General features: G+C 40.0%; 2 protein-coding genes across 6 annotated transcripts in view; one reads left to right on the forward strand and one right to left on the reverse strand.

The window, feature by feature from the left end:
• scml2 (Scm polycomb group protein like 2) overlaps nt 1-5477 on the forward strand; it is a 30288-nt gene extending 24811 nt beyond the window's left edge. For 2 of the 5 annotated variants that reach the window (XM_080489139.1, XM_080489141.1), the window contains 4 exons: nt 688-861; nt 2737-2952; nt 3321-3472; nt 3586-5477. In XM_080489139.1, coding sequence (XP_080345265.1) covers nt 688-861; nt 2737-2952; nt 3321-3472; nt 3586-3711 — 668 coding nt within the window. In that variant the 3' untranslated portion in view covers nt 3712-5477. Of the gene's footprint in view, nt 1-687; nt 862-2736; nt 2959-3320; nt 3473-3585 lie in introns of all 5 variants that reach the window. The other 3 variants (XM_080489142.1, XM_080489143.1, XM_080489140.1) reach the window with 2 other exon arrangements.
• A 6404-nt stretch (nt 5478-11881) lies between these two features.
• Nucleotides 11882-12894, reverse strand: part of nhsb (Nance-Horan syndrome b (congenital cataracts and dental anomalies)) — a gene marked incomplete at its 5' end in the record, with an annotated part of 48032 nt that continues 47019 nt past the window's right edge. Inside the window, one exon of the mRNA XM_080491101.1 lies at nt 11882-12820. Coding sequence (XP_080347227.1) covers nt 12187-12820 — 634 coding nt within the window. The 3' untranslated portion in view covers nt 11882-12186. The remainder of the gene's footprint in view (nt 12821-12894) is intronic.

Raw genomic sequence — 12894 nt, forward strand, 5'->3', positions numbered from 1 at the left:
TCTTGTCATGTAACTAAGCCAAAAAGCTAAACACTAAAAGTCACTTTAATTAAAAAAAACATAAAAACGTGCCAGACAATTTGTAGTTTTTACCACAGTGTGTTCTGGATAGGCAGTTGGCCAGGTGAACTTGGCTGGTGCACACAACGGTGTGTGTGTGTGTGTGTGTGTGTGTGTGTGTGTGTGTGTGTGTGTGTGTGTGTGTGTGTGTGTGTGTGTGTGTGTGTGTGTGTGTGTGTGTGTGTGTGTGTGTGTGTGTGTGTGTGTGTGTGTGTGTGTGTGTGTGTGTGTGTGTGCGCGTTCGCGCGCCTACCAGAGGCAGAGAAAGGAGAGGGGGGGATTAAAAGATGGTGCCTGTGGCAGCAGCTGACGTGAGCACTGTGTCTCTAATCAGAGGTGACATGTGCGTCTAACCTGGTTTGGGATTCTGGGATTGAGTCTCCCTTGGGGGGCCGGATTGGGACGGCGACGGGTGATGTTGGGTGGGGAAAAGGGGTTTTAATTTGCTCATTTGTGCAGGCTTGGCTTGGGCGGGAGGGCGTAGCGCCGTGTGGGATGGGATGGGGCGAACACTGCGGGTTTATAAACTGTGGGTGCAAAAACCCTGGACCATCTGCTGTTTTATTTAGCTGCTGTCCATGCACTGTGCATGCGTGTTTGAAACTATTGTGCTCTGTCTGCCCTCAGTGCGGTCGGAGCACGGTATCCGCTACATGAAGCTGCCCTCTGTCTCCAGTGCATCGTCCGTGCTGCGGTTCCTGGAGAACATGTGCCAGCATCTGGAGAGTGACAGTTTGTTCAGCTCACAGCCTTTCAGCTCCTTCGCCAACAACACGCGCTTCTACAACAGAACCAAGTCAGGTGGGGAAACGCGTGCAAAGAGTAACGACAAATGATTATACACAACCAGTTCAGTCATCCACGACTCAACTCTCACGCAACACTGGTCTCTTTTGATACATGTAATTAAAATGGGAAGTTTAAACATTCTAAGACGATTGTAAACTTCTTTTATTTCGGCTTGTGTTTTGTTGTGGGGCATTAGAATGCTAGTTAGTGTTATATTCTGCTCTCTTGAAGACCAGTTGGACCTAAATGCTGCTCAGCAAAGGTAAATCTTGGCTTTAAAGTCAAATGTACATATATACACACACACATAACTGTTTTAATATTGTGTGGGTCCCTTTTTTTTTTTTACAGTCTCGTATGCGACAAATAAAGACTCACTGAGTTATTGTCACATCATTCTCTGAGAATCAGCCATAACATTTGTAGCAGTTTTAGCTGCAGTAATTTGTTGCTTTTCACCACCAAGCCTTCAACTCCTCACATGCATAAATGAGCCATTGGCTGCCCGTGACTCCGTCTCCGGTTCACACCACTTTTCTTTTCCTTAGATCACTTTTTATAGGTACTGACCACTACAGACCCGGGAACAACCCACAGGAGCTGCAGTTTCAGAGATGCTCTGACCCAGTCGTGATTTGGGCTCGTTAAACTCACTGAAAACTTAACAATTGTTCATTATTCCAACCAACTTTGAAACGAAAATGTATGTGCATCATGACAACGTCGGAACTATTCCAGATACCATTCCATACAAGAATGGATATCACTATTTTTAAAAGACTGTGGAAAACAAATGAATCATTTCCCAAGTCGGAAAATGTACGAAGAACACCTCATGTCTGTGTAGTTTAGACTTGGATAGTGCAGACAATATAACTAGTTCATTTGCATCCATGTTCTTTTTTTTTTCTTTACATCTCAGTTTGAAAACTTGAGCATTCAGGTCTATGCATCTGTGCAACAACATAGAAATTTGCTTTCTTTCCCAGTGAAGTGAGAACACAATGACACAATGCTTTTTGGAACTCTTCTCTACACATCATCTTTGCAAAATGGAGTTTTTCTTGTGTGACACTCAACAACTACTGTGTAATTGGTTGGAAATTTGATGTGCGTGTTGTCAATATGGAAAAGCCCCTCGTCCACAGGAATTCTTCACTTGTTTTTCTCTGGAAATGTGAAATGTCCTGGTCACAGCTAACTTTGTCCTTGCCGCTTGGAGAATTTTTATCAGTATGTATCAACTTGTAGGTGGCAAAATATGGCAATGAATGAAAGCAGGAGAACAAGAAATGTGATGAGAAGGGGCAACAAAGACTGTGCAAATGGAAAAACAGCCAAACCTCTTACTTTTCGGAAATGGCCCTCCTCATAAAAGTCCCAAGTCTGGTCTGGCCCACATATGGCATATATAAATATAGTTAATGGTTTACAGATGACAGCAACTTGTAATATGGGATAAACGGCTCTGAGCTGAGGTAGTCACAGTAAAGTCCTCTGGATTTTAATAGATCAAAAAGAGGATTTAATTTGTTTTTATTCATTCAGCTCCATTTCCAACATACCCATCTCATGGCACCTGTACAGACAAAAAGTCAATAATCTCACACGAGCAAGCATTGGTGACAATCAAGAGAGGAGAGAAAAAAGCTGGAAGAAACCTCCTGAAAAACACCTCAGAGTTGGCAGCTTCAGTGTTGTGGTGTTTGGGAGTGAGAGATAAGACTGATATCAGAAACCTTTAATCCACTTGCTGCAGACTTGGTTGGTGAGAGAGCGCAAAGTCTGTAACAATAAGAATCTTTTATTTTTTTTAATTGTTCAGATGTATACTTTTATCTTTTTGCACTCATGGCCTTAAAATTCCCATTTTCCTTCTTGAAACAGAACCCGTGTCCGTCACAGAGAATGGCCTGTCTAATGACGATTCCTCAAAGGACCCGACTCCCAACACACGCCCCCATCACACCACATCAGACTTCAGAGCAGCAAAGAGAGAGCGGCCATATTACCCCGGACACACACAAACGCCACCGCCCCTGCGACGTGTCAGCTCCAACCCGACTGAGCTGGGCCCGATGTGTGCGCACAGACGAGTGGAGGGTAGGGGTAAAAAAAATAATAATAACTAAATCACACCCAGAAACACCGGGCCAGATAGAGCCTCCCTTGGAAGAGAAATGTCATAGAACAATGAAATCAGTCACTTAGTTTTCTTATATTATACCGGGATTAAAGATTGTGACGTTTTTAACCAAGAGTTCCCCTTTGTTCAGTTAATAAGTTGGCAAATCAGCCAGTTAATAGGCTAACAAACAAATTTTCCAACTGTGACACACGATCACTTTGATCGTTTCAATAATCCTAGTTTGACATTTCTTAGACTTCTTTGCAACCGTCACATTACAACAGCGCTCAAGCTACCAGGTTTACCTCATAATACTCCGTGTTTTCGTTTGTCTTTACAACAGCGAGTTCAACAACAGGTCCCGACCACGTGAAGCAGGACAAGGAGGGTTCAGCAAACAACGCATCTTCCTGGTCAGTTGACGACGTCATACGATTTGTCCAAGAGGCCGATCCGCAGACTCTCGGCCCGCACGTCGAACTGTTCAGGAAGCACGTGAGTACTTGAACTACTGCTGAAGTTTTTTCTTTTTTTAATAGTTCCAACACCCGAACGGCGTCGTTACTTTGAGTCACATGCTGATGACGTGCGTCTTTCCCCACACGCAGGAAATTGACGGCAAGGCACTGATGTTGCTGCGCAGTGACGTCATCATGAAGTACATGGGACTGAAGCTTGGCCCAGCCCTCAAACTCTGTCACCATATCGAGAAGCTGAAACAGACCAAACAGTAGAGGACGGAGACACACAAAGTCGTATTACCCTGGACGTATAGTACAAAGTTGTAGCTACCGAGGAAGGACACAGAGGTTGCTTCCCCGGCATTTTGGGGGAATTTGGGGGCATTTAGCAACCTGAAGAGAGTTTCCATTTGTAAATTTTGTACTAGAGAACTATTGCGTGAACTGAGGCTGACCAACTTGCTAAAGTATTTAGCATTAGTCCTCAGAACTCTATTTATGTGGACAAGGTGGAAGCAGTATGTAGACTTTCATGTTGGGAAATTATGTTGTATTATTATACAAATGTGAAAAATCAAGTAATTAAGCCTGACGTTTTCTTTCCTGACCTCACATGATCATTCTCATAGTGGTAGTGACAAATTTCTGAATATGAGTGAATTTTGTTCATGTTTGTATCTTTTTGCCTTATTCTCAATAACTGGAGGCCACATTTCATCATTTTATATTAGTTTACCTCTACAGTTGTTCTTATCTGTTCTGACATTTGTTTAGTAAAATCTTTAATGTCCCTTGTGTAGAACTACAGACAAGGAGACTTAGTTCAGGTACTAGCAGTGGACGTCTCTCATCATCATCATCATCATCATCATCATCAACAACAATGCAATAAAGTTTCTGAATGACGGCTTCTGTTACAGACTGTCAAAGCTTGTTTATGCATGCCAGCGAATGTATAAAGTCAGGTACTGGATACGAGGAGTGCCTCAGCTGTGGGAAAGAGGAACATTTGAAAGGTTTAATCCAATAAGAGGTGGACTAGTCTTGTTCCATGAAGTGTGTTATTGAAATAATAATACTTTATCACCTGTACTCAAATGTGTTTAATTGGCAAATGTCGGGCACTTCAGTGTGTTTTATCTCATTTTGGTCAAATATCTTGAAGATAAGTCTGCAGAACAAACCAGATACTAAAGGCTGATTTTTTTATTTTTGATTCTTCTCTCGTTTGTCTGTATGCTGGAAGACAGTCAAGCTGGACCATTTCAGCTTGAGCACTTATGTGGCTACATGATTGTATTATGCTTTGACACTCACACACTCACACGCTCGTGAAATTCCCTTACAGTGACTGAAATACTGACAGTATTTTGACACGGTAATTGGCAATGACGTTTGAGTGCTATTCAGAAAGGTAAATGGCTCTTCCTGAGAGAGCACACGACGGAAGAGCTGTTTTGTATAGAGTTAAGCGAGAACGTTTGTTTGTCTTGGTTTTTTTGGGGATATAATTTTCGTGCTGTAACAAGTGTATCAACACGTATGAAACGTTAAGTGTAATCATTCGTTTTCCGCCTGAAATTGTTTTTGTGTGCACCATCGATTGACCACCTGCAGGATGATATCGTGTCTGAATTATTCACGTCACAAAGAGTTTATCCATCTTTGATGGCAGAAATACTCATTTTTCTGAACATTTCAGAACCATTTTGAACCAAATCATTTGTTTTCTAGCTGCATTTCCCCCCACTGTTGCTCTCCTGTAGTGGTAACAAGTTGATACTTGAAACCGTCTTGCTTTAATGTGAAACTCAGGTTTTAGTCAATTGTTTTACATCATTAGCATTTTGTGTCCGTTGCTACAGCGTTGAGGGAGCACAATTACCAGTTGTGTATATTTTTTTATTGCCTTGTCATCTTTCGCTCCACCGCATCTCCTTTGTGTGTATATATACAACTTTTTACTGTAAATTCAACAAAAGATGTTTGTTAAATATGTTTGATATGCATTCACACAATTAAACATTTGTTTAAATCACGAACGTGTTTGAGACGTTAGCACGAAGCCAACATAGAAGTTAGTTTTTGTTTTTTTTGTTGTTTTTTTATTTGTGCAGCATTGGTTTCCAACCTTTTAACCTCTGACCCCCTGAAGCAGGAGGGTCCACTTACAACCTGTCAATATTGGTTGCTTTTTTTTCTGAGTCTTGTATTGTATTTCACCATAATCTGTGATGAGCATTCTATGCTGTAATTTCTACTTTCATTTTGTTACCATCCCTCAGCTCCTCAGTTTTCTCTCGTGGCCTCAAAGGGCATCCCAACCCCCATCATACAGACCAATAACGCAGCGGGTTAAATTGATTCATTGAGTCTAAATATAATTAGGGAACGAAGAGGGTGGGAAAGAAGATTTTATATAAGAAAGAAGTACCTTTTCTTTTCTTTCTTTTTTTTTTAAGGCTGGACACAAGGCACTTGCAGAAATGTAACATCTTATTACTTTTACTTGTTAGTTGACTGTTTGTATGTATGAGCCTGGGGCATGAAGGAGTTCAAGGGTCAAAGGATCATGGATGTCTCATTTAAGGAAAGTGGCAGTCCAATAGGAACCATTGTTCGAAGGATCAGTGAGTTCAGCGAGCTCACCAGCAGCGCCCAGAATAAACAGGCTCATTATGATCCCCACAGATTCTTTAAGATTTGTACATGTTTTGAGTTTGTGAAGCCAACTCTGTTCGTACGGTAATGGCCATGCTGGAGGCTGCGCTTGGCTAACACGTGTTTACAATTGTATAAGGAATAAACAATGTGGAATAAATAGTTTATGCAGCCTTTGGAAAGCCAGAGGCTTGGGGCCAACATATTTGAAAACAGAGGATCAAAAGTAAGCTCCTTCTTAACCTTAAATTACTACTTTCCAGGGAAGTCCTTTGCTTTCTTAAATGAAGCAAACAGAACATCTGTCAACTCAGTCTCTGTGAGTTGCCTGTGAGCACTTTTCAAGCAACATTACTTTTTTTTTTCTTTTGCTCTTTTCTGTGTTTTCACTCCAGCAAATTCCTCCATCTGGAGGGAAAACACTTTTTCTAAAAACAAAATAAATACATTCACTTGCCGTTGAGTAATACTAAATATGGAGCTCTTGCGATATATAGGAGCATTTGTTTTACAGTAGTGAGCAAGAAAAAACTGATTTCTCACTTACATGGAAGGAGTGACACAATAGTACAGAAAAGTTGTATAAGTATTGATGATTAAAAGTCCAGAGTTAAAGATTTAAAAATATGAATACAACCTTTCCAACGCATATTTTCCTGCAAAAACAACCATATGGACAGATGAGAATCTTGTTTGAATTGAATTATTTAAAATGTGGAACGTAGTGAGGACTTTTGATCCGAAAAGTTAATGCATTATAGGCTAAGTTGCTTGACTTTTAAAATAAATTTATTTTAAAATAAATTGGAGGTACTAGTATCAGGTGCCATCTAATACTGTAGATCAGCTAATCACATGATAATGATAAGAGGACCAACGCCAACTGTGTAGAGATTGTTCATTGATGAACAAGAGGACGAAAGTAAAGCTTACTGCTAATTAAGCACAAGTTGTGAGCATCTTCATGAGCTTGCTTTTGCTAATTCAAGGTCGTAGGGCCCTGAAGCCAATCCCTACAAATAATGGGTAAAGGCAGTTTATACACTCACATCCACATTCAGTTCAGCATCTCCAACTACCTTCAAATGCAGGCTTTTGGACTGGAAGCGGATGGACATGTAAATTCCACATGGAGGTTCGAGCTTGTTTGGACTTTACAGGTTATTTCTATGAGGAGTTTGCATGTTTTCTCCTGATATTCCCAATGGTTTCCTTCCACACATTCCAAAAACACGTATTTGAGGTAACTTCAGTAATTGATAAACTATGGTAGTGAAACGTGATGCCTATATATTCATGTAATAATAAGAGAAATAAAAAAGTTAATTAAAACTTTAACTTTTCAGCTTTGGTCACGAATGTTGCACAAATCAAAGTCCTCTGTTTGTACTTTGACTACACTAATAGAAATCACTTATTGATGTTTTATTAATGGGAAAATGCTTCTCATGTAGAGTATGCATGCTGTTTAAGAGTGGCTGTTTAAGAGTGGCTTTATAATTAACACAGCTCTCAAAACCTTCCAAGGAAAGGGGGACAAAAAGTATTCCCGTTTTTCAGTGAGAAACAGATTCGTAAGTTTTTACAAACCACATAACTTTCACTTTTCCCAGCTACACTTGAACGCACCTCGGGTTCCCATGAAAAACTAAACAGGAGGAAACAAAACAGCCACAAAACTTACCAACAACTACAACAGGCATGTTTCATAAAGGTAAGATAACGAATATTTAAGGCTATGGACCTCGCTATTGTCGGACATTAAAAAGATGTGGTCTAAAAAGATGCCTGCTGTCATGAGACCAAGTTAATTTAGCTTTTGATAATGCTAAAGCTAGTGGTTCAATCAGCTAATTCATAAGGAGCTAACAAACTCATATGCAGAATATTATTTTACTAATGACATTTACAGGGATCACACTTAGTCCTTACTGCAAAACAAGTTATGAAGTTGAACTGGGCTAGAGCCTCTCCATGTGGAGTTTGCATGTTCTCACTTGTGCAGGCTTATGACCTCAGTCCAAAGTCATGGCTGTGCATTGGGTGAATTCATGTCTCTAAATTGATCATGGATGTGTGTTATATTCTCTAATAAAAAACAAACATGCTTTTTTTAAAAAAAAGAAAAGAATAATAATTATAGGATTTAGTTCCCTGCACTCAGCACTGATTCTGCAACATGAAAACACTGCCATCTAGTGGAGAGAGTCTCTCGGTGCAGTTTGTTCTGACGAGGAGAAAATGAAGTGTCACACAAACGTCCTTCCGTTTCATTGCAATCACATTTATTGGCTTTTTTTTTTTTCTATGCACAGTTACTAAGCAGCCTGATGAGCTGTTAAAATGAATTAGATATAGAATGATGGAATTTTCACAATGTTGTAACCCCTCCCCCCAAAAATAAATACAAGACTGAAGGGGTTGCACAGCTCCAAAATATACAAAGGCTTGGAAATTATCATGTAAACTTTGAAAAAAACAAACAAAAAAAAAAAAAAAAACCTTTTTGTTTTTAATCTTTTATTGGTTTATTTTACAAAAGAATGAATTTGCAACATTTTTTCTTTAAAAACCTATTTACAGGTTTATACAAAAATACAAAAGTGATTTAAATCTGTAAGTCCTAGCTAGTTTTAAACATGGAGCTTTTTTTTTTTTTCTTTTTTTCTTTTTTTTTTAACAGTTTGTCTTCAGTGTCTTTTTTTTCTTCCCTCATATATTTTTTAAAGTCTGTTTAGTGTTATTCCATACTGTACACCTCTGAATAAAAATATCAATTGGCTGTTGCCATACTTCACCTTAGGGCAAAACTTGTGTGCAGATGTTGGACACAGGTTAGGAAAAGTATCTAAAAAAAACCCAAAAGATTCTTCTTCCTTTTGTTGTATTCCCAAGCTGCTGAGGACTTGAGAGGGCGAAATGAGTGCTGAACTACAGTCAGTATGGCAAACGTAAACGTTTGTTTGGAATCAAATTGTGTCCACCAATCCGCTATCCACTGCTTTTTACAAATAACAGAACGACTTTTAAAATACCCCTATAGTGTCAGGTACAGTACGGAAAAAATCACACTAAACAAGTATTCTTGCGTTTGTAAAATTTGAAACTCACAGAGTTACATTGCATTTTTCATGTAATACTGTATAAAGCCTTAAGATCTGCTTACTTAATTCATTCAGAAATTTGTCAGAATAAAAAAAGTGTGGCATTAGTCAAAACCAGAGTTTGTCTTTCTGAACAGATCAAAAAATTATGAATGGATTTCTTCTTCCTAGCCCCCCCCCCCCCCCCATTTTAACCAAAGTAACTCTTCCGTAGGTGCACGTCAAATGTAACCAGCAGTTTCTTCTCTCACCTCCGCAGCTCCAGCACGACTAGGACGCGTCACAAGAGTTTTCAGATTACCCCTCTCCACAAATTCTGTATCGTCTTCTTTTACAGTCTCTTACACGTATGATTGTCCAGTGAGTAGATATACAGTACAAGATAAACCCCTGTTTGTGATCACGACTATACAGAACAGAATTAGCCAGACAGTTTGTACATCTATAGAACACACTATTGAACTTGACATTTCAACAGAAAATACATAATCTTTTTTTCTCATGGAGACATCCCTCAGATAAAAAATAATGATTTTGGTGGTGTCCTTTTTCTTTTTCCCCTTTACTTATTGCATGCGATAGAAAACACAACAAATAAAACAATGGACAGGAACAAGTGCGTTTTAGCAATATGGGTATGATGAATGTAAAATTCTAATAATCAGTTCACAGCTTTTTTACTCTCTCCATTTTACACAGTGTCAGTTCTGCAATTGAAATTCGCTGAGTATCAAACAGTTGTGGTTTGTTATCTTATTTATCTATCTATCTATCTATCTATCTATCTATCTATCTATCTATCTATCTATCTATCTATCTATCTATCTATCTATCTATCTATCTATCTATCTAATCTATCTAATCTATCTAATCTATTGAGCATTTACAATAAAACAGTAATATGCTTGCTGAGGTATTCACAGAATACAGTGAATGGTTTCTATTGAAGTACAGTCTCTGGATGTGATGCTCGTAGTGTGTGTGTGTGTGTGTGTCTGTGTGTGTGTGCGTGTTGTGTTTGCTGTGTTAGGCAGGTGAGAGTTCAAGCTTTCTACGGATTATAGTTTGCTTCTGTAACGCGCGGGATATTCTACATGCGCAACGTCGACTTGGATAGATGAGAGAGTTTCCCGGTACGCTCTAACCCCCCTGTGTTGGTTTGAAGAAGGCTGCAGCAGTACAAAGGGTACGTTGCTGATTTGTAAAATACTGGTGGTGTGTAGTCTGGTGGTTTCCTTCACTTGTCTCCTGTCTTTCAGGTTTTAGTGATATGAGGTCTGGAGGGTAAGACAGAATGGTTTGCACCAGCCGCTGGGTGTCAGCTTTCACCTGTCTAATGCTACTGGGTCAGTGCACATGAAGGAGAGGCAACAAGGAGAGGAAAACAGTGTACATTGCTAAGATTTTGTGTGTGATGTTGTCAGTGAGACCTGTTCTTCTTTGCTACACTCAGATTGATTCCCTATAAAATTTCTGCTCGTCATTTTATATAGATATGAGTTTTTATATTCAGTACAAATATACATATGCATTTCATTATAAGATATATTTTCTTTTCAAGGAATATTCTTGAAGGATCATGAAGTGCAAGAGTGAGGTCGGTTCTTGGAAACCTTTCCAAATTAACCTCGAGTCTAACCGATTGGGGACCTTCTAAAGCATTTTCACCGTCTGCACTCAATGGTATACCTAAATCTGCTTTGAAATGCGCCTTTTCCACTTCATGTCAGCACAGCAAGACTGGCCAGCCGTTGGAAAAGCTTTAATCAGTTCAAGCGTACTAAGGTTGGGTATAAGTAAGTATGTGATTGAATTCCGGTGGAACATGGCACAGCTCCATGTCTAAGAGCAGGCACCGAGAAATGCCCTGCTTACAACCACCTCTGCTAGAGAAAGGCCACTGTGCGATTGTCCAAAATTAGCCTGTATCTCAGACAAATAGGCATAAGCCCTTGCTCCTTCTCAGACACTCAAATCCAACAATTTAGATCACTGGCAACGTGGCACAAATGTCACTTAAATCTTTCCCCCATGAAAGAAGTATTATCAATATAATACAAAAGAACCACAAAAATGTCAACAGAAACCAGGATCCAGGGGATGTTTCCATATAGGGTCATGCAACATGGTGAACTTTTATCATCATGTTCTGAGGTGCAATTTTACAAAAATACATGCATTATGTTATTATTATTATTTTTTTTTTTGGATATAATTTATGTGAAGAAATATATGATTGGCTCTGCGTGATATACTTTCTATGCCAGGTCTGCGGATGGAAATATACTAGATCAGTTGGTGTTGTGTTTACATGTTGTTAGTCACTTTCACAATGAAACAACCCTTGCTTATTGGCAGGAATATTGAGTATGGACTCTGGGAAGTCTGGCTAATGCCAGACACCATCAGTTGAAAGAAAAATAACCGCCATAAGAATTCAATTTTCTTTCTTTTTTTCTTTTTTCTTTTGTTATAAGAAAGCAGTTTCTCAGCGACACACCCACACCATTCAAAACACAAGAAGTAAAAAAATGTCAGTGGATGTTGCATGTGTTTCTCCATGCACACTCGCTTTGTGTGTCTGTACTCCACAAAATGTCTTTTGTTATATATATATTTTTTTTAAACATTTGGGACCTTTTTTTTTTTTTTAATTTGTATTACTTTTCTTTTTTTTTGATAAAAAGACAGTTCAATCAAAATAAGTCTTGCACTTTTAGCTATGAGGGAGCTCTTCATTAGATAATACTGTATTTAGAAGTATCCTCAACGTTTTCGTAATCGTAAACGTTTCCCTATTCAGTATGTCACAACAGTCTTGACACCCTTGAATAGATTAGTTTATCCATAGCTGGGTCAGACAACAGTCAGATTGTGTGTGTCACAAGAATGACACTATTGGCCTTGGTGACACGGCTACCAGAGATGACAAAAAGGGGCCATTTCCAATCTATGAATAGACGACATACGCCGTATTGTGGTTTTAAGACGACCTGTCATCATGGGGGCTACCGTCTGAGTTCTCCGTCTCCCCTTCAGAAATGGCTTGCATGGGGGCTGTGTAGAGGCGGCTGCGGGTGCTGTAGCGACTGCTGTTGGCTACAGGCGGGATCCGAGAACGTCCCTGTCGAGACGCAGCTGACATAGGCAGGGTTTTGGGGGTGAAACTCTCAGAGTTTGCCCTGGGAAAAAGTCCCGGTATCTGGATTGGTTCCAGGCCGGGAATAGGGGGCTCTTGGAGTGTCGAAGGAGGTTCCTCAGCCTGTCTAATGGGTCCTTCCTGAAGGGACTCCCCTGGTGTTTTTGGGGTGATGGGGCTTTTCAGAATCTCTGTAGCCGACATGCGGTAGCTAGAATCGGACCTGCTACCCTTTTTCAGCAGCAGGAGTTTAAACTCCTCGTTGGACGTGCTGGACTTCTTGGCGCTGCGGTAGATTGGCACGGGGGCTCTTTGCGAACCAGCAGCCATGGCTAAAGTAGGTGGAATGTTGAGAGGAGGGGCCGGTGGGATCACGACAGCGGAGACATTGCTGGGGGCTACTGGAGCAGCCGGACATAGACGGGACTTCATGTTCAGATCCCCTGAATCTTTACGGCCCAGGACCTTTCTCTTGGATCTGTATGAGAATTAAAAAAAATAAAAATTTGTAAAGTTTAGGCAATGGCTAAAAGGTTGACACACGCACACAGT

This window comes from Lipophrys pholis, assembly GCF_963383615.2.
Source record: "Lipophrys pholis genome assembly, chromosome: 2".
NCBI classification, from domain to species: domain Eukaryota; kingdom Metazoa; phylum Chordata; class Actinopteri; order Blenniiformes; family Blenniidae; genus Lipophrys; species Lipophrys pholis.